Source organism: Neofelis nebulosa, chromosome 12 (genome assembly GCF_028018385.1).
Source record: "Neofelis nebulosa isolate mNeoNeb1 chromosome 12, mNeoNeb1.pri, whole genome shotgun sequence".
Classification (NCBI taxonomy): Eukaryota; Metazoa; Chordata; class Mammalia; order Carnivora; family Felidae; genus Neofelis; species Neofelis nebulosa.
Genome location: NC_080793.1, coordinates 84,551,039 through 84,573,225, shown reverse-complemented (window position 1 = coordinate 84,573,225; position 22,187 = coordinate 84,551,039). Strand labels below are relative to the sequence as shown.

Here is a 22,187-nt window from a genome sequence, read left to right as displayed (position 1 = left end):
TGTACATGAATTTACCACTCTTGTGATGAAAAAAATCGTCCATCTTTTAGTGTAGTTTCTCTTATTAACCAGAATGCTCCATTCACTCCTTTTGTCCAACTTTTTCTTGGAGGCTATTCAAAATAAAGGTGCTTCAGGGCACCTGCGTGGCTCAGTCGGTTAAGCATCCAACTTTGGCTCAGGCCATGATCTTGTGTTTCGTGAGTTCGAGCCCCACATTGGGATCTGTGCTGACAACTCAGAGCCTGGAGCCTGCTTCGGATTCTGTCTCCTTTCTCTGCCCTTCCCCTGCTTGTGCTCCGTCTCTGTCTCTGTCTCTGTCTCTGTCTCTCTCTCTCAAAAGTAAATAAACATTAAAAAAATAAAAAATAAATAAAGGTGCTTCTAGCAATTTCATATGTAAGCACAATGCAAAGCCTTACCCTGCCATCATATTCCAACATATGAATGAGCCAAATTTATTTAGCTATTCCCCTACACATGGAAAGTTAGGATGTTTCCAACATTTTACCTTTAGAACAATAACGCTAGGAGTGTCATAAATGTCTGCATGTGTATATACACAGAATAAATTCCTTTTAGTAGAATTTCTAGGTCAAAAGGTATATGCAATTAATATTTTGATAGATATTTTACAATTTCTCTTTCCCAAAAAGGCTGTTGATACATATCTAATTTATTTTAAAAAGTTTAATTTTCATATAAAAAAATCATAGATGCCTTTTGTAGCCAGGAATATGATACTAAGGTGTATTTAAAAAAATAAAAGGTGGGGCGCCTGGGTGGCTCAGTTGGCTAAGCGTCCGACTTTAGCTCAGGTCACGATCTCGCGGTCCGTGAGTTCGAGCCCCGCGTCGGGCTCTGTGCTGACCGCTCAGAGCCTGGAGCCTGTTTCGGATTCTGTGTCTCCCTCTCTCTCTGACCCTCCCCCGTTAATGCTCTGTCTCTCTCTGTCTCAAAAATAAATAAACGTTAAAAAAATATTTTTTTTTAAAAAATGAAAAAATAAAAGGTAACCATCTCTCCTTTATCCCATTGCCCGTCGTACACATACATGTCGACAGTTAATCCTTGACCAGCACAAGTTTGCGTCATAAATGTATTTTCTCTCATGCTTTTATTAATACAATTTTCTTTTCTCTAGCTTATTTTATTGTAAGGATAAGGTATATAATAAAAATTTGTGTTAATTGACTTTTTATGTTTTTGGTAAGGCTGCTGGCCAACAGTGGGCTACCCGTAATTAAGCTTTGGGGGAGTTGACATTTATCTGTAGATTTTCGATAGCATGAGGTTGAAAATCCCCACGTGTTTCAAGGGTCAACTGTATATTCAAATCTATTTAATTTTATCTAAACAGGATTATATTGTGAATACATTTAAAACAATTTTTGTGTATTTTATGCGTACTATTTTTAAAGTTTTTTTTTTTTTTTCTTTCGGGGTAGAGGGCTTCTCCTTCCTCTTTATGTCTGCCGCCCAAATCACCTTCCCTATTTTATCTTCCTCAAAGACAAACCCCGTTAACAAGTTGTATTCTAATAATTACACATCGTTACATAAATACCACTTGTATATATACTTTGTACTTATCAGTGCTTAAGGAAATGTGCCAAAGCTGAACTTCTGCCATTATCATTGCCAGCTTGTGGGAGTTAGAACATTTCATAAAGAAAAATGGATGCGGTTAAAAGAACCATCAAGCCATAAAAGTATACAGTAAAATATACTGTCTGCTAATACCTTCCAGAAGTGTTGCTCTAGGCTTTGAAGAGATGAGTTATAACTCAAGCACGAAACATTACGGTGATCAAGACCCAGTATGTAAACTCATCTTTCTGCAAACAGCAGCTCAGACATGAAGTTAAGCCATGTATTGTACACTGTTGCCCAAAACTCACAAACCACAATTAAATTATAAAAGTGCATATGTAAAGTTATGCACACACAGTGCAAAACCTGAGCTTGTTATAAAATAAATACAGTATGTGCGTAGAAGCACATTAATTGTAAGTAACCCAGAACTGTGGACCAGAAATTATGAATTTAAAACTTAATATTGCATAAAAGGATAAGTGAAACTAATTTAGTAAGAGAAGCTAACAACTTTCAAATACCAAACCGGAATGGGAATAAAGTTTATTATTACATGTACAAGCTTTAGCTTATCAGAATACTTTCCCATATTTCTTGCCAATCTGTTGAGTTTACTTTTGAGCGTCTTTTAGGGAGGTGTCGAAGCAATCTACGGGACCCTTACAAAGATAGGGTGAAAGAGTTATATCTCTCTTAAGGAATACCATGAATGGTTAAAAATGAGTGGTGTAGTTCTAACACTAGTGAGAAGGAAAAATGATCAGCGCATATTAAGAGAGCACGTTCCAGAATAAAGCCCATATGTGTGTTCCCAGCTATATTAAAAACAAAAATCACGTATGTATATAGGTGCACAGAACGATGCCATGACACTAGCAGAGATAGTACTAACCAGAAAAAAAACCCAAAAAATCTGGACCAGTGTCGTTCTATTGCTCACTGAGGTTGTATAACATCAGTGAAGGGGGTTGAGGCTTTGGGTAGTGGCAGAGATTTCCACTGTCTCCCTTAGATGCTCCTGTACTCTTTGAATTGTTTTCTAATTAGAATACATTCGGCCGTTATTCATATGATTTTAAAGACAAACAAATAAAACCCTCTCTTGGGGAGGATTCGTTTCAGTGGCAAACACAGAAATCTAAACAACATGCAAAATCATTTCCCTCTCCTGCCGCCCTGCTCAGCCCAGCGCTCAGCCTGCAGGTTGCTTCTGAGTCCCTACTCCCCCACCTGTAGGGCATGGGAACCACGGAGTGCTTCAGGCATCACTGTGGCATCCCAGGCGGGCAGATGAAGGAAGGAACGAAGGCCACTACATTCTGCAAAACTGCCCCCATGGCCCTTCTGCAGTCTATCAGCCAGAACTCTGTTACGCGGCCATACCCAGCTATAAGGCAGACTGGAAACTGTAGTCTTTATCCTGGAGGCCATGTACCTCGCTTAAAAATCAGGATTCTGGGGGCACCTGGGTGGCTAAGTCGGTGAAGCGTCTGACTCTTGGTTTTGGCTCAGGTCATGGTCTCATGGTTCATGAATTCGAGCTCTCTGTCAGGCTGTGCGCTGACAATGTGTAGCCTGCTTGGGATTCTCTCTCTTGCCCTCTCTCTCTGTCATTCCCCTGTTTGTACTCTCTCCCTCTGTCTCAAAATAAATAAATGCGCTTTAAAAAAATCAGGATTCTGGGGCACCTGGGTGGCTCAGTTGGTTGAGTGTCCGACTTTGGCTCAGGTCATGATCTCACGGTTAGTGGGTTCTGTGTCTTCCCCTCTCTCTGCCCCTCCCTGGCTTACACTCTGTCTCTCTCTTCCTCTCAAAAATAAATAAACATTAAAAAAATTAAAATTAAACTAAATTAAATTAAAATCAAGATTCTGCTACTATTAAATAAGGGGGAGAATGTTGGGTAATGCAAACACCTAATTCAGGGAATTTCAAATTATTATGCATATAAGTTTGGAAGGATCACTAAAATAAAGGTCGCTTGTAGAAGGAGTAAGTGTGCTGAAGGATGTTGGTATGAAGGAAGTTCCCTAAAAAAAGAACATGTGGGGGCGCCTGGGTGGCTCAGTTTGTTAAATGTCTGACTTTGGCTCAGGTCATGATCTCATGGTTTGTGAGTTTGAGCCCTGCATCGGGCTCTGTGCTGACAGCTCAGAGCCTGGAGCCTGCTTCCTCCCCACGCTTGTGCTCTGTCTCTGTCTCTGTCTCTGTCTCTGTCTCTCTCTCAAGAATAAATAAACATTAAAAAAGTTAAAGGGACATCTGGGTGGCTCATTCGGTTAAGTGTCTGACTTTGGCTTAGGTAGTGTTCTCACGGTTTGTGAGTTCAAGCCCAGCGTCAGGCTCTGTGCTGACAGCTCAGAGCCCGGAGCCTGCTTCGGAGTCTGTTTCTCCTCTCTCTGCCCCTCTCCCACTCACGCTCTGTCTCACTCTGTCTGTCAAAAATAAATAAATGTAATTAAAAAAATTTTTTTAATTAAAAAAGAAAAGACCATGTGGCTGAGATGTAAGTATGGAGGTGGCTGGAAGGCTTGAAAATCTGTGCTGCCATGTATTTGGAGCCGTCTACACGGGTACTCAAGGCCAGAACAACAACATTACCATAATCGGAGGAAAGTAAATCAATCTAAAAAGAATTCACGAATCTTTTTCCGTAAGTGACTTCAGGGTGCCTGAGAGGCAGAGCCACAGGACTCAGAAGACACTAGCTTGATGCTGGGAAGACCTGACTTGGCTGACAGTAGAATATTTCAGTTACGTGCAACTAAACACTCTTTGAGGGGATCTGAAGGAGTAGGAAAGAAGAAGGAAGAATGAAGGTATTTTATTTTTGTGTTTTTTACTTACGTTTAAGAAATCATGGGTAGGTGCCCATGGATTTTGGAATCTCTCTAAAACTATAAAAGTTAGAGAGTAAAGCTCAAAGCCACAAATGTCACTTTGAAATGTCCGTTGACAAGAAAAGAGGATATTATTTAGACGGTCTCCTAAACTATTACAGCACAATCATTGCATGGCTTTTTTTTCTTTCTTTTTTCTTTTTTCTTTTTTTTTGTTTTTAGTTTTGCTCGACATCCACTCCTTGCCTGGTAGTATATTTTGGACAGAACAGTGCACTGCCCAAGTTGACCAGCTAGCAGGCTTTGAATAATGTTTTCTTCTGTGTGAGTGTGAAACTGATTTATAAGTGACTAGGCTGTAATTATGCCTTATTAACAGTATGGTTTAATAGCCAAAGACAACGAATTCAAGTAATATTACTGACAACCTTTGAAATGAAAGTCATACTCTCTAAAAACACCAAAATGTACCTATTTCACTTGCCAGCTACTCTCAGCCTTCTGGGGAAAGAATATGATTTCATGTCCTGACAAGAGTTTTATGTCTAAACAGAGGGATATATGATATTTGAATATTGATATTCTATCCTAACTAAAGCGGTCACAAGAATAAAAGCCCCTGACTTCTGGCCTTTCAGAAATGTTCCCACTATGTCCGTGTGCACCTAGTGAAAAACAGCAGATAAATTGATAAATATTAAGTGGTTAAGAAATATTTTATGTGTTTGTTGTTTGTTTACCAACCACAGCTAGGTAAGAGGAACTGGGTTCATTTTGAAACCCGAAGTTTCCTTTCCTCTAAACCAATAGCTATTGCTGGCCATTACTGTGTTCTTCGCTTTGCAGGAAGTTGCAAAATGAGAGAAGAAAAAAAAGAAAAAGAAAAAAAGAAAAGCAAAACCAAGCTGGCATTATTTTTAGCTTTCCTCTGATTTCCTCTGATATGGCAACTCTCGTAACTGTTCAAAGGAGTTAAAATGAGGCAAAGTGGGGAGCAGGTTGCTGTGCGAAAGGACTTAAGGCAGGGTTATTTCCATGAAGCTGCCCAGCTCCAATGCAAGAGGGCTCCTACCGTTAAGCAGACTCAGGTGCTGCCTAAATCGGGTCCCTCTGAGACCAGGTATCAGTTTCCTTGGAGAGACAGTTGAAGCTTCTCCGCTTCTGACGTTCCTCTGAATATTAATATGGTGGTAACAGCGACATCTAGCTCTTGGAGGCCAAGGGTTTCTTGCAATGGTGAATGATTTCTAAACCCAGCTTAAAATAGCAAGCGTGCTATAAAAAAATAGTAGTAAAGAAATAAAGAAATAACAAGGATGACCTATTTCGGCAAAATTTCACTGAATACAGTTTAACAAGGCAGTACCTATTGGCTTCGATCTGTAGTTGGTGAACTATGGCTCACTGCCTCTCTCTGTACTGTCTGCAAGCTCAGAATGAAAGAACAGTATTTCATACGAAATAGTATTTCGTGACATATGAAAATCAGGTCAAGTTCAAATTTCAAGATTTGCAGAAGTTCGTTCTCTCTTATTAAGTACCTACATTATATCCTTGAATTTGGCTGTTGGCCTGTAAAATTTAAAATATTTACTACCTGGCCCTTTACAGAAGAAGTTTGAAGATCCTGGTTTAGGAGAGCATGTAATTGAGTGTCAGGCAAATCTGGATTGAGCCCCAGGGCTGCCATTTACTAATTGTATGAACTGGAGCAAGATATTTAACTTTTCTACAGCTTAGTTTCCTTGTCTATCAATGAGCATATGAATACTATTTATCCTGCCAAGTTAAATGAGATAATGCATTTAATGTGCATACACAATGCCTATCAGATGGTTAGGGATCCACACATTGCTATTATTGTCGTCGCTGTTTTACGACAAAGCTACTGAAAGCTAAGAAAAATTGTAAAATCGAGGAAATTTTAAAGTTACATTAGAAGATGTACTAGATTCTACAATATTATACTTAGGATTTCTTCTTCTTTTTTTTTTGCTTATTTTATTATTTTTTTTAAATTTTTTTAATGTTTATTTATTCTTGGGACAGAGAGAGACAGAGCATGAATGGGGGAGGGTCAGAGAGAGAGGGAGACACAGAATCGGAAGCAGGCTCCAGGCTCTGAGCTGTCAGCACAGAGCCCGATGCGGGGCCCGAACTCACGGACCGTGAGATCATGACCTGAGCTGAAGCTGGACGCTCAACCGGCTGAGCCACCCAGGCGCCCCTTTTTTTGCTTATTTTAAAAGGCATTTGGGATCAAATAACAAAAACAAAGCCTCACTCATAATAGAATGTATAAAAGCGGTAAGTCCTGAAGTAAAGACAGTCTCACGTGTAGGGAGAACTGAGATCGCAAGCCATATGTCTGAATATATCAAAACTCTCACCTCTTCAGATAGGTGCGTGTTAAATTTTGAAAAGTTAATAAAGTAGTGAGATTGAGCCCCATGTTGGGCTCCGCACTGACTCCACGGAACCTGCTTGGGAGTCTCTCTCTGCACCTCCCCCGTTCACGAGCACGTGCTCTCTCTCGAAAACCAAGTAAATTGAAATAATAATAATAATAATAATAATAATGGCATCTTTATTGAAATAAAATCCAAAAAGCATACAATACGCCTATTTAAAGTATACAATTCAATTTTTTTTTGTATTTTCAGAGTTGTGCTACCTACCATCACTGCAATTAACTTGAGAACATTTTCATCACCCCCAAAATGTCCAGATTGGCAGTCACTTCCCTCAGCCCCCCTAGACCCTGATAACAACTAATCTACTTTCTGTTTCGATAGACTGACTTACTCTGCACATCTCACATAAACGGAATCATAAAATATGTGTTTTTTGAATGCCTTCTTTCACTTAGCACATTGCTTTTTCCATCTCATAGCAGGTACTTCCTTCCTGTTCATTGTGAGATAATTTTTCACTCTATGGATACACCACGTTTTGTTTATTCATTCATCCAGTGATAAACAGTTGGGATGTCTTTAACCTTTGACCATTGTACTGTGTAGAACTCTCTTTGCTCTGACCAAGGCTATATACTGTTACAGCAGTATTTGCCAGTCACCTTGACTGAGCTGGCCTTGTTGGGGACAGGTTACTCTTGGTGAGATAAGCAATGTTAGTATAACATTCTGTCAGAGTCCTATACGGGGAGTCTGTAAGAACATATGTGAGAAATGTGGAAGGGACGGTTAGGGCTGTAACAGCTTCTGTTCAGGCAATAATGCAGTGCTGAAGGGTCACTGAATGCAGTTCGTAGAGCAAAACCTGGAAATAATTGAGAAGAGATGAATGAATGAATTGCCATATAGTCACATATAGATAACCCCGGGGAGATTACATACTGAACGATACAATTTTTATGAAGTTCCAAGACAAACAAAAATTAAACAACATATTGTCTATGTACCTATATATGTGATAAAACTGAAAAGAAAGGAGGGAATGATCAGTCACCCCAAATCAACTCACGCCCATGGTTACTACCTTAGGGAAGAGGGCAGAGCGTTGGAATAGAATACTGGCCCCATATAGGTAGCTGTAACTTATTGGTAATGTTCCCCGGCTAGGGATGAAATCAAAGGAGTTCATTATAAACATATAACTATAAAAGAGGGCTAGCCATGGATTAATGATGAGAATGTCGTGAATCAAAGAATATGATAAATGAACACAGGTTACCCGAGTCCAAATAAAAAATGAGAAAAATAAATAAATAAAAGCAATGCATGTACATTGTAAAACTTGGGATACACGTGTAAAATATGTAATTATAAAAAAGAAAACGTTTCACCGGTTATTCCTTCAGGTAGAAAAATTACCATTAAGATAGTAGGAGTATAGCTTCTCGTTCTTTCCCCTATGAATTAAAGTTTTTTAATGACACCAAAAAAATGTCAAGTTGATAAAGTCTCTTCTCTACGGGGGCTGTTTAGGTCAGGCTACTCACTCCTCCTTCCCACCACCCAGGTCCTGGTCAGAGCGCACAGGGACAGCATCAGAGGCTGGAGCCCTAGCAACTCCGCCCAGCCTCGCTCAGGTTCAGAGAGCTCAGCCGGGGCGGGGGGGGGGGCGGGGGGGGGCGGGGGGGGGGCGGGGGGGGGCGGGGGGGGGTGCCCAGCTCCTCCGGGGGCGTGGCTACCAGGCGAGGCGGTCCTCGGCCGGGGTCCTGGAAATCGGGGCGGGACGGGGAGGAGCCGCGCGTCGCGGCGTAATGACGTCAATGACGCGCCCGGCGTGGCGTGATCGGCGTGCGCAGCTGCCTTTCGGTGTTTTGGTCCCGGCTCTGGGGCCGAGGGGGAGGCGTGCTGTGCAGTTGGCCGGGATGTTTCCGGCTCTTGGAGCTGAGGATGAAGAAGAGGAGCTGGCGGAGGAGGACTGTCCTGAATTGGTCCCCATTGGGACGAAGCTAAGAGAGGAGGAGGAAAAGTCTGGCCCCGGCGCTAAGATCCCAGTCACAATTATCACCGGGTATTTAGGTAACTAACCATCCCGGTCAGAAAATACCGTGAACTTATCCTGGGATTTGGGGGACTTGCCGTTGCCTCTTCACCTGAGGCATCTGGGCCTTCTGGCAGACAGCAAATGTCTCTGACGTAGGGGCTGGGTCACTTGCCCCCTGTATGGGTTGCTTCTCGTCTCGGGGCTCAGGGATGCCCAGACCCCTTGCATTAGATCCACATTTATCAAGTGAGCTTCAAAGTTAACCTCACAGTTTGAAGCTAGTTCTGGCCTTGCACTTAGAGGCCTGGACCCGCCCCTTAATTATCCTTGTGACAGCTACCGAGTTATCTTACCTTTTTGAAGTTCTTCAACCGCACTTGAAGGTGGGCGTGTTACCAGTCACCTGTTTGAGTTTGTTTACTCGTCTGCAAAACGGGGCAGGAAACACCTACCTTACGTCTATTACCATTAAACGGTGCCCTGTCTGTAAAATGCCCGACCCACAAGAGTATTCCTTAGTAGATTCCCTTCCACCTCGAGCCAGTCTCTTCCAGCTCTTCGTGGCGAGGACTATCTCAGATTTTTTTTTTTTTTTTTTTTTGAGATCTGTTTGCAAAGCACTCTTGGAGAGGTGGTAAGAATAAAATCTCCACCTTCCAAGACTATTTCTCAAGCTGTAGACATTCAGCAGTGCTCAGGGACCCTTGGATTCATAGGCGTGTAAACGTACAATTTCCTGAAGGACAGTTGGTGCGTTTACACTTGTGATCCTTTATTAGAAAAATCTGACAAGTATTATTTTAAAACCTTACATTTTAATAGAAGGGCTAGAGTAAATACATGAGCATATTAATTGTGTGGGGAAAGTTAAGAACTGTAAATAAAGCCAAACGATTTGGGGGTAGATAATACCGTTTCTAGACCTGAGGGCCTTTTACATAAAAATAAGAAACCACTGGTGGGGTTATTTATTTATATATTTTTTAAGCTTTGTGGACTAAGTTTATTCTCCTTTTTACTCAGGATTAATTAAAAATTTTTTTTTTAACATTTATTTATTTTTGAGACAGAGAGAGACAGAGCATGAACGGGGGAGGGTCAGAGAGAGAGGGAGACACAGAATCCTAAACAGGCTCCAGGCTCTGAGCGGTCAGCACAGAGCCCGACGCGGGGCTTGAACTCAAGGACGGGACCGTGAGATCATGACCTGAGCCGAAGTCGGACACTCAACCGACTGAGCCACCCAGGCGCCCCAACTCAGGATTAATTTTATAAAGGGATTTACTTTTGGTGTTTTCCCACTGTTATTCAGAGGCTCCCCTATGAAGAAGTTAAGCAAATTCCTCGTCTGAGGTGGTATAGTTCAGACTTGCCCCTCTGGCCTCCCCCATTTTGTTCATCTGTAGGTCACTAGAGCATTGGAGGTAGCGGCCTGAGGCTTAGGAATGAGGGCTTTGCCAACAACCTTGTTGCTGAATATAGTTTCACTGCTTATTCTTGACCATTTTCTCTTTTTTGAAACATCGTCCTATCGGCTTCCATCACATTTTTCTTCTGGATACTTGCACCTACTTCTCTGGCTGTCCCTCTTACAAAATTTGCCCACCTCTGTCCATCCTTTTAACTTCACACTCAGTTTCTATTTTGATATCCCACAGACCTCTCAAACTCAGCAGGTCCACAACTTCCTATGTTTTGCCCTCCAATCCTCCTGCTCCTGTGATTCCAATGACCTGGAATACTCTAAAAGTTTTCTAACTAGTCTTGAGTCATGCTCCCTTTTAATATAGTCTTTGTACTTGAGCCTGAATGATCTTTATAGGTGTCAACTGATTCGTTAACACCCATCAGTGGTTTCCTTTTGGTTTACAGTTCAAGTTCCTCAACATGAATCAAAAGGTCCTATATGATCCAGCTCTTGACGGCCTTTCTCACCTTCAGAACTGTGGTCCAGTCACACTGAATACTTTCACTTATAAAAGGTGCCACGTACTTTAGCCCACGGAATACTTTTCTTTTTTGTTAGTCCTCTGCCTCGACATCCCTCTTAGGTGCTTCATAACATCTTGTACATCTCCTGTCCACTGTATAATCCTGTGACATAATTACCTGTTTATTGATCAGAATTCCCTTACATCTCCCACTCTCTTAGTGTTTGAAAGCATTGTGAAAGGAGAGACAGTATATCTTTGTTTTGTGCCCATTTCACCAAGGCCTGGCATAACATCTGGCCCATAGTAGACTTAACATTTTTTTGTGTGTTTATTTATATTTGAGAGAGAGCGAGAGAGAGAGAGCGAACATGAGTGGGGGAGGGGCAGAGAGAGGGGTACACAGAATCCAAACAGGCTCCAGGCTCTGAGCTGTCAGCACAGAGCCCAGTGCGGGGCTCATACTCAGGAGCTGTGAGATCATGACCTGAACTGAAGTCGGATGCTTAACCGACTGAGCCACCCAGATGCCCCCATAGTAGACTTGAATGAATGAACTGTGCCTTAAAGTCTTCTGTTTCATAATATGGTTAATTATTAACTGCTAGTAAATCTATTAGAAATTTCTTACATCCACCTCTTCCTTTCCATTTTCACTGCCACTACCTATGCTGCACTCATGTTCAGGGTGTCTGTCTCATACTCGGACTGGTTCTAAGAATTTCCTCATTGCCCTTAAGCTGTGCCCCTTTCAGTTTGTGCTGCACACTTTTGTGATGTTGAGCTTTTTAAAGAGCCCTAAACACAAGCCCTTCATCCCTTCAACAGCCTTTAAAGGAATGTGACGGAACAGTGTTCAAGATGTTGATACCCTAATGATCATTAAATCCCACCTAGTTATACGCTAGAATCTTGTAAATGTGCTTCAGAAGATGTGTACAAGCTGATTTGTAAAAGTTCTTAGCAGCCCTGTTTGGAAGAACAGAACACTGGAAATAACCCAAATGTCTACCAACAGAAGAGTAAACAAATGATAGATTCATACAATCGAATAACACTACTGTGCAGTATATTTTTTTTCCTCTTTGAACTTTGGTATATACGGTTCACAAGATAAACATTTTTCTTCCACTTGAGCTGAACATATTAGGTTTCACATGCCACCTACTGGATAAAGTTAGTGTAGCTTTGTGAATTTATCTTTCTAAATACTGAACATTCCGTACATCGTTAGCATCTCCTACAACCATTCTCCCTTTTTGTTTGTGTTTTATAGACACGTAGACAGAGACAATTGACCCTTGAACAGTGTGAGGGTTAGGGGTGCCACCATTTTGCACAGTTGGAAACCCGCATATAACTTTTGACTCCTCCAGAACTTAACTGCTAATAGCCTACTGTTGACCGGAAGCCTTCCTGATAATATAAACTGTTGATTAATGCATATTTTGTATGTTATATGTATGACATACTATATTACAATAAAGTAAGCTAGAAAAAAAAATGTTCCGAAGAAATCATCAGGGAGAGAAAATACATTTACCGTACTGTGCTGTATTTACAGAAAAAAAATCCGCATATAGGTGGACCCACGACCCACATAGTTCAAGAGTCAAGTGTATGTATATGTATATGTATATACACATGTGTATATACACCCATATATGTATATGTATATATATGTATATATACATATGTATACACCCATATATGTATATGTGTATATATATGTGCATATATACATACGTCTATATATATATGTATGTATATACATATGTGTGTATATATATATTTTTTATAGACTAAGCATACTAAAAGTAGCTCTATAGTCTGTTTGAATTTGTTTCTGTTTGGTTAATGATGGATGTTGAAATAAAATACAGGGCTTTACATGTAAATTTTAGGGAAGTAAACCATATATTCTTTGCTAAGAAAAATTGTTATCATGTAAAAGTGCTTAAATATTTTATGAACTACATGAGTACTTCATTCCTTGGAAGCCAGTATTTCAATAATTCCTTATTTAATAGAAAATTTAGTTGTCTTTATATGAAATGTATTAATTTATGTAAAAGACGTATGTTTGTCACATGAGGTCAAAGAAAGCGGATCCAAATTGTAGGAGTATTTGTAAATACAAGATTTTATGTGAACATAAAGCTTTTTTAATACTTTGCCAAGGCACTTAATCTTTCCCTCTAGAATCTTCTATGCCATAGTTAAATAATATTTTTAAAATAGCATGGAAAAATTTTAAAACATTGGGACTCTGTTTTTGTGTGTGTATGCCTTTTAAATTAACCTTTCAATGGGGGCGCCTGGGTGGCGCAGTCGGTTAAGCGTCCGACTTCAGCCAGGTCACGATCTCGCGGTCCGTGAGTTCGAGCCCCGCGTCGGGCTCTGGGCTGATGGCTCGGAGCCTGGAGCCTGTTTCCGATTCTGTGTCTCCCTCTCTCTCTGCCCCTCCCCTGTTCATGCTCTGTCTCTCTCTGTCCCAAAAAAAACAAAAAAAACAACAACAAAAAAAAAACGTTGGAAAAAAAAAAATTAACCTTTCAATGTTGTTATTTAAACCAAATATATTTTATAGGTGCTGGGAAGACAACACTTCTGAACTATATTTTGACAGAGCAACATAGTAAAAGAGTAGCTGTTATTTTAAATGAATTTGGGGAAGGTAAGTAAAATTCAATGAATACTATCATTTAAGAATTTATAGGATGGTTTATACCCCTGGTGTATTGATATTCCGTATTTAAAAACAAAAATACAAAGTATTATAATGCAAACACACTAATGTGGATAGTTTTGGGAAAAACAGATTAATTTCTGTGAAGCTTTATTTTGTACAGATTTGAGGAACTGAAATCAGATAGTTTTTATAAAATTTTATTTTACATAATTTTGGAATTCATAGCAACAGAATTAAATTAGGTTTTTACATGAAAGAACTCCAGAAGTAAAAATCTAAACATATGAAGGAAAGTTCTTTCAGGCATTTTCAAGGTGCTTTTGTACAGACTATATTGTTCACTTGTAACTTGAAAAACATTTTATTTTATTTTATTTAAAAAATTTTTTTAATGTTTATTTCTGAGACAGAGAGAGACAGAGCACGAGTGGGGGAGGGGCAGAGAGAGAGGGAGACCCAGAATCAGAAGCAGGCTCCAGGCTCTGAGCTGTCAGCACAGAGCCCGACGCGGGGCTCGAACTCACAAACCGTGAGATCATGACCTGAGCTGAAGTCGGTTGCTCAACCAACTGAGCCACCCAGGCGTCCCTGAAAAACATTTTAAAATGCTTTTGTATTTTTAAGTTTACCTTGTTAGATGTTTATTAATATTTGCAAAGCATTTAAAACTGAAGATTTTGGGGGGCGCCTGGGTGGCTCAGTTGGTTAAGTGTCCGACTTTCGCTCAGATCATGATCTCGTGGTCCGTGGGTCCGAGCCCCGCGTGGGGCTCTGTGCTGACAGCTCAGAGCCTGGAGCCTGCTTCGGATCCTCTGTCTACTTCTCTGTCTGCCCCTCCCCAGCTTGTGCGCTGGTTCTCTCTCAAAAATAAACATTGACAAAAAGTCTTGGGAAAAAAACCCTGAAGATTTTAAATTTTTTTTGACATTATTTATCTTTGATGGAGAGAAAGCACAAGTTGGGGATGGATAGAGAGAGGGAGAGACAGAATTCAAAGCAGGGTCCAGGCTCTGAACTGTCGGTACAAAGCCTGACATGGGGCTTGAACCCACGAACAGTGAGATCGTGACCTGAGCCAAAGTCGGAGGTTTAACCAACTGAATCACCCAGGTGCCCCTTAAAATTGAAGATTTAAAATTTTTTTTTTTTTTAACATTTATTTATTTTTGAGACAGAGAGAGACAGAGAAGAAACGGTGGAGGGTCAGAGAGAGAGGGAGACACAGAATCTGAAACAGGCTCCAGGCTCTGAGCAGTCAGCACAGAGCCCGACGCGGGGCTCGAACTCACAGACCGCGAGATTGTGACCTGAGCCGAAGTCGGACGCTTAAGCGACTGAGCCACCCAGGCGCCCCTAAAATTGAAGATTTAAAAAAAAAATTTTTTTTTCAACGTTTTTTATTTATTTTTGGGACAGAGAGAGACAGAGCATGAACGGGGGAGGGGCAGAGAGAGAGGGAGACACAGAATCGGAAACAGGCTCCAGGCTCCGAGCCATCAGCCCAGAGCCTGATGCGGGGCTCGAACTCACGGACCGCGAGATCGTGACCTGGCTGAAGTCGGACGCTTAACCGACTGCGCCACCCAGGCGCCCCTGAAGATTTTAAAAATGAGTTAAATATATGGTTTCCATCCTCAAGCACCTACAATTATTTGTGGAAATGCATGCATTTAAAATTCCATTTTTTTGGTTTGTTTTTATTATTGAACTGTACTATAAAAAAATCTACAGCAGTGTTAGACACAATTCTTTGATTACTTTTATAAGTTTTTCTTTTTATAAGAAAAATCTAAGTGTGAATTTTAATTAAAGCTCAGTTTTTGCCAAAAATATCTTATGTTGAACTTCTTTTTTTTTCTTTTTTAACTTTTTTAATGCTGATTTATTTTTGAGACAGAGAAACAGAGCATGAGTAGGGGAGAGGCAGAGAGACGGGGAGACACAGAATCGGAAGCAGGCTCCAGGCTCTGAGCTGTCAGCACAGAGCCGGATGTGGGGCTCGAACTCATCAACTGCGAGATTATGATCTGAGCCAAAGTCAGACACTCAACCGACTGAGTCACCCTGCCCCTTGAACTACTTCCAAACACAATTTTCTCAGTTATAAATGAGTAAAGGAGCTAGTTGTTTTTTTTTTTTTTTTTTAATGTGTATTTATTTTTGAGAGAGAGAGAGACGGAATGCAAGCTGGGAAGGGACAGAGAGAGAGGGAGACACAGAATCCGAAGCAGGTTCCAGGCTCTGAGCTGTCAGCACAGAGCCCGATGCGGGGCTCGAACTCCGGAACCATGAGATCATGACCTGAGCTGAAGTCAGACGCTTAACTAACTGAGCCACCCAGGTGCCCAAGGAGCTAGGTTTTATGAACAGGGAGACCTGTTACATTTGATTTCTGATGTCAGTAAACCAAAGTGAAAAGTCTGTTAGATAAAATAAAAATGCTAAGATTTTTTTAATCCTAGTCTTGTATTTTAGCTTCTTATTAACCGATCTGTTGGACACTGCTCACATTTATTAGTATTTGTTACTATTTTTCATCATTCTTTTGGAATCATTTTTATCATTTTGTCATTTACAGCATTTGCAATACCTTCCTTTGCATTTTATTAATATTCTCTAAACCCCAAATTTTGTAGCAGTCCCTTTCAAAGCTCTTTATCCCCATCGCTTCTTGGCCTTTTGGCTAAGATCAAGTATAGTATCAAAGTTCTTGGGTATCCTTGCCTAACTGGAATATAAACAAAAAACAGGGAAACGAAAAATTATTCAGTTTTCTTTTTTGGCCATTTTCTTTACTGGACATTTAGAACTCTTCCCTGGTTCTATGGTATATAAATATGGTATATTTATTTACTGGAGGAAAAGTAAGATATTTAAAATCATTCTTTTATTATAACAAGCATCTCAGAATTTCACATATTATTGTTTCTTAAGTAAGCATTATGAGGAAACTTAAAAAATTTAATTTTTAAATGAGCAAGCACATTGATACCCTGGCCAAGCAAACTTCCTCAAAATGAACTGGGGTTTTTACTCATACTGGCAATATCTAGAATCTGTGTAATAGAAACAAAAACAATTTAGAGGAAGAATGAAAAGGAAGAAGATAGGTAAGTCAATCTTTTAAGAGAGTTAAGGGCATATAAAAACCAACATATTAAACATATTAGTTGGTCATGGACAAGAAAGAGTGCTTTTGAAATAGCTACTTCATTAGGGTACAGGAGTGGGCAGGTGAGAGGCCTGAAGAGGAAGTAGGTAATGAGAGATTAATTTTGGTTCTGCCTTTGTAGGGGCTTAAATCCTCTTAAAGAAATAAAAGCTAAAGTAATCTACAGTAGTAGAGTTTAAAACATTGAGGCTGCATGGATAGAATGAAAGAATGAAAGTTACAAAGTGTATTTGTGTAAATGATTTGAAATCTTTGTTGTTGCTATCCTCATCTTTGTTTTTGGTTGGCTAATGAACATAATCTAAAGAGCACTTCCTGTTACTTATTCTAGGAAGTGCCGTGGAGAAATCTTTAGCTGTCAGCCAGGGTGGAGAGCTGTATGAAGAGTGGCTGGAACTTAGAAATGGTTGCCTCTGCTGTTCAGTAAAGTGAGGAATGTGTTTACTGTGTGCTTGTTAGTCTGTTATAAATGTTTATTGATTAGATTTCCAGCTTTGATTTTCTTGTGTAATTTCACTAAATTTATGTAATCTGCTCCATTGTATTGTCATATAGAAAATAATTTATTAGGATGTAATTTCTTAGAGTGTTTCTTGCTGTCCTATTTATTTTTCTGTCAGCCCTAATGTTTTAGCCCTTTTTTTGAGTTTCTTTTTATTGTCTTTGATGTCAGGGTTTAAACTTTTTTAAAAAATGTTTATTTTCTTGAAAGAGACAGAGTGTGAGCAGGGGAGGGGTAGAGAGAGAGAGAGGGAGACAGAGAATCCAAAGCAGCCTCCAGGCTCCAAGCTGTCAGCACAGAGCCTGACGCGGGGCTCGAACTCACAAATGGTGAGATCATGACCTGAGCCAAAGTCGGACACTTAACCGACTGAGCCATCCAGGCGCCCCAGATGTCAGGGTTTAATTAATAATCTCTAGTATATGAAACTCACATTTCATGTATCAAAAATTATTTTTTTACTTTTAATGAGTCATTGGTCTTATTTCCAAGGATTCAACTTATAGAAACAAAAATAAATGACCATCAAAAAGGTAAAAAGCCTCAAGTTCTGTTCCACCACTTACAATTGTCTCTAAGGACGTTGTCTCTTGTTTCCACTAATATACCATAGATCTGAGAAAAGGACCTGATAACCTAGTCACTCAAATATTTGAGTAAATTAGTATTGATTTTGTATATTCTAGTGAATTAAATTTTTCCTACATCGTTTGATGTTTGACTTTAAGTCAAATATATTAACAAAGCTAAAATCATGACAGCTTTTCTTGAATAACCAAAATGAAATCCATTAAGTCTTCTCTTGCACTGTTGATGTTCTAAGTAAAAAGGAAGACTAAAGTCTGGCACTCTAATTCAGAACAGAATTGAAAAGTATTTCATGATTGTGTCCCTTTAATTGTTATATTAAACCACTGTAATTGATAAATTTTATTGTTCTTTTGGATGTTGATTTTTTCTTTCATAGTACTATAAAAAGAGCAGAATTTGACTTCGGTCAGGTTTATTAAAATTTCCTCTGCTTTTAGCTGTAATAAAATTAAAATATCCATCATGTACTTGATTTATTTTACTTATCAGTACACGTGCATCTATTTTTTCCCACCATTGGTAAATATTGACGGACATTGTCTTAGAAGTTTGGGAAATGAGTTTAATTTTTATATTCCTAAGCTATCTTTGTCTCAGGTTGCTAAGTATATTTTAAAACGTTTATAATGATCACTTTAATATTCAGGTAATCAACTATTTTTTATATTTTGGTATTCTCCAGGGACAATGGCCTTAGAGCTATTGAGAATTTGATGCAGAAGAAGGGGAAATTTGATTACATACTATTAGAGACCACTGGGTTAGCAGATCCTGGTAAGAAATGATATTATTAATAACCAGAATGTAGTTCTTAAACATTTGAAATGTATTAGAGAAATATGTAATGTAGGTATTAATAATAATCTTTACTCCAGACTAAAAACTTGTTGCTGTTGTTTAAAACAGGAAAAATACTGGGTTGTCATGTTTCTTTCGTAGATAAATCATGATCAGAGTACTTGGTACTTTTAACCTGATAATTGGATTTGAATTTCAGCTGATTGTTTTAAAATTATTACAGGAACAAAAGTTGTTGAAAGTATGGAAATTTAGGAAAAATAGAGACATCCTACTTATAAGTGTATATTTGATTGGTCACACTGTACAGAGAGAGATCTTATTTCTGATTATCTTCTAATCCAGCTTTCTTAGAGAATCATTTAGAGATATTTAAGAGCTTTTGGACTCTAATCCCAGCTATACTTGGTCCTTTTCAATTAATTGTTACCATTTTGTTTTTCTACTACTAAAGTTGAAATAATTTTATTTGTTAATACTGTCTTTAGGTACAGAGTTAAATTTAGCCTACTGGGCCTTTGTCCTGGTGTGGAATTAACGATTATCCATGAAATTTTTATCTGTCAGTGGAATTACATATAAACTTCTCTGTTGAAAGCTACACAGAGTTGATCTGTTTTTTTTTTTTTTTTTTTTTTTTTTTTTTTTTTTTTAATTTTTTTTTTTTTTTTTTTTTCAACGCTTTTTATTTATTTTTTGGGACAGAGAGAGACAGAGCATGAACGGGGGAGGGGCAGAGAGAGAGGGAGACACAGAATCGGAAACAGGCTCCAAGCCATCAGCCCAGGGCCTGACGCGGGGCTCGAACTCACAGGCCGTGAGATCGTGACCTGGCTGAAGTCGGACGCTTAACCGACTGCGCCACCCAGGCGCCCCTAAAGTTGATCTGTTTTTAACAGTAGGTGTCTGTTTCCCTCTTACCCAAATATCTTTTTAGGTAACACCTTTATTCCTAGTTTGCAGAAGATTTAGTGTTTGTTTTATAAGTCTGATCATACTTTTTTTTTTTTTTTTTTGATATGAGTTAATGGCATTGGGCCATAAAACTACAGAAAAGTACTGTTTAGGAATAGTTTATTAAAGGAGTCATGGGGTCCCTGGTTAGCTCAGTCAGTAGAGCATGTGACTCTTGATCTCAGTGTCGTGAGTTCAAGCCCATCGTTGGGCTTGGAGCTTGCTTAAAATAAAAAATAAAATTTAATCAAAAGGGATCATAATGGTTTAAAAGAAATATGGGAGTATACTGGTGGTCCAAATATAATCAGTGGTTATTGTACTTAAAAATAGTACATAATAGGGGCTCCTGGGTGGCTCAGTCGGTTAAGCGTCTGACTTCGGCTCAGGTCGTGATCTTGCGGTTCATGAGTTCAAGCCCCGCATCGGGCTCTGTGCTGACAGCTCAGAGCCTGGAGCCTGTTTCAGATTCTGTGTCTCCCTCTCTCTCTTTCTGACCCTCCCCCGTTCATGCTCTGTCTCTCCCTGTCTCAAAAATAAATAAACATTAAAAAAAAATTTTTTTTTGATAGTACATAATAGCATTGTCCTCATGTTTTCAAATTAGTGTTGAGTTGGGCTGTTTCGGTCCTGTAGTAGACCATACTACATACATTTTCATACATTTCTAATAGATTTGATGGATGATAGGAGTTGGACTATTATGTTGATGTTAAATATCAAATTCACGTACATTTGGTAAGATTGGGAAATATATTGTATGTCTCCTTTTTGAAATAGCAAATACCAATTTTTTTCATGGTAGCTGTTTAATAGAGAAAAACTCCTGTAACTTTTCTTTGAGAATAGGTGAGTTTAGTAAAACATGGTTCACCTTTTCAGAGGGAGAAGGAAAAGTTAAATAAGGATCTCAGAGAAAGCTTTTTTACAAATTGTAGGTGTAAACAGGTTAATATTTCTTGCTTCTAACTTTCTTTAGAATAATGATTTTATTGTTTGGGTAAAAATGGAACATTCATTGTAAAAAAAAAAATTTACCCAATACCTAAGAAAATGCAAAGAAGAAAGTTAAAATAAATCATACCGTATTTTACTACCTTGAAGTTAAAGTAGGTAAATTTTATTCCAGGGATTTTTCTGTGCCAATGCCATTTGCTGAATGACAGCATCAGTCTCTGTTAGGAGCTTGAAAAATGAAGATTCTTGGGCCCCATCCCAGATATATTGAATCAGAATCTGTAAGAGTGAGGCCCAGCAATCTATTTTAATAAGCCCCCCAAGTGATTGTTATACATTCATAAATTTGGGAAACCCTGCTCTGTGTGCTTCTGAAAGCTGTATAAATATACAGAGATAGTTTTATACAGAGATTGCATTCTTTGTGCTATTCTTATTTTTTTTTTAAGTTTATTTATTTTTGAGAGAGAGAGACATCACGAGTCGGGGAGGGGCAGAGAAAGATGAAGACAGAATCCCAAACAGTCTCCACGCTATCGGCGCAGAGCCCGATATGGGGCTCGAACTCACGAAACTGTGAGATCGTGACCTGAGCCGAAACCAAGAGTCAGTCGCTTAACATACTGAGCCACCCAGACGCCTCTCTTTGTGCTATTCTTAATATTAATTTAGTTTCACTTGAATGTAAAAGAAAAGAACTTGGAGGCAGTTCAAGATGGAAGCTTAGGAACACCCTGAACTTCCCCTCCTTCCACAGACACACCAGATCCGCAGCTACTTGTGGACTACTTCCTGCTCAGAAAGAACTGAAAGCTAGGTGAAGAATTCCCTTTACAACAAGGAATGGAAGGGCCACATTGAAATGGGGAGTAGAGGCAGAGAGATGATCTTGTCAAAATCTTCACCCTGGTACAGTGACCCACAAGAGAGGAAGGTTTCACAGGTCTGGAGTCTTTACCTGAGGAGGGATGGGTTTATGCCCCAGTTTGGGTATGTCAACCCTTGGAACCTGCATTAGAGAGACAAGGCCCCCAAAATGGATTTGGAAACAAAGGGGTTTGTGTACAGTGGACCTGGGGGGCTGTGGGGAATCTGAGATACTCCTTTGGAGGTACTTACACACAAGTACATTCATCTTGGGACTGGACCCAGTGCAAACGCAGCAGTTTGAGAAGTGACTGGATTATGTGTGAAGGAGATTCATTTGTTAATACAGAAGTGTTTGCGGGAGGAACTAGGATCAGTTGGGACTTTCTTTGGGGACAGAGGTGTCGTGAGCACCATTTTTGCACTCTCCTTTCACTCTGCCAATTCAGTCAGGTACTGCGGACACAGCCTCCCTAAACCACGAGTGTGCCCCACCCCCAGCCGTCACCCTGCCTCACTAAAGCCTTGGGTGTATCCTGCCCCCACTGTTCTCCTCCTGCATCCCTAAAGCAGGAGTGTGCCCCACCCTCAGCACTCTGGCAGCCTTGCTAAAGTCTGCCTTTGAGTGCAGTCCACACTGGGAATGCCCCTTGATCACCTGGCCCTGGTGGCCAGAGGGACTTGAGTTTCTGGGCCCCATGGGACTGTAATAGAAAGGCTACCATACCCAAGGCACTGTGTAGGTAGCAGGCTAAAACACACCACTAGTCTGCCTCTGGAAAAGGCTCATCTATTTGTCCTGGAGCTTCACCCTGAGAGGTAGGCTTCAAAG

At 39.8% G+C, this 22,187-nt stretch overlaps 1 protein-coding gene and 1 pseudogene across 2 annotated transcripts in view; both read left to right on the top strand.

Moving 5' to 3' along the window:
* Positions 1-8,665: 8,665 nt before the first annotated feature.
* Positions 8,666-22,187, top strand: part of LOC131490794 (zinc-regulated GTPase metalloprotein activator 1B) — a 52,159-nt gene continuing 38,637 nt past the window's right edge. The window contains exons 1-4 of one of the 2 annotated variants that reach the window (XM_058693253.1): positions 8,666-8,926; positions 13,413-13,499; positions 17,018-17,114; positions 18,462-18,553. In XM_058693253.1, the coding sequence (XP_058549236.1) occupies positions 8,671-8,926; positions 13,413-13,499; positions 17,018-17,114; positions 18,462-18,553 (532 nt within the window). In that variant the 5' untranslated portion in view covers positions 8,666-8,670. The remainder of the gene's footprint in view (positions 8,927-13,412; positions 13,500-17,017; positions 17,115-18,461; positions 18,554-22,187) is intronic. The other variant, XM_058693254.1, reaches the window with a different exon arrangement.
* LOC131492296 (U2 spliceosomal RNA) lies at positions 16,178-16,329 on the top strand (annotated as a pseudogene).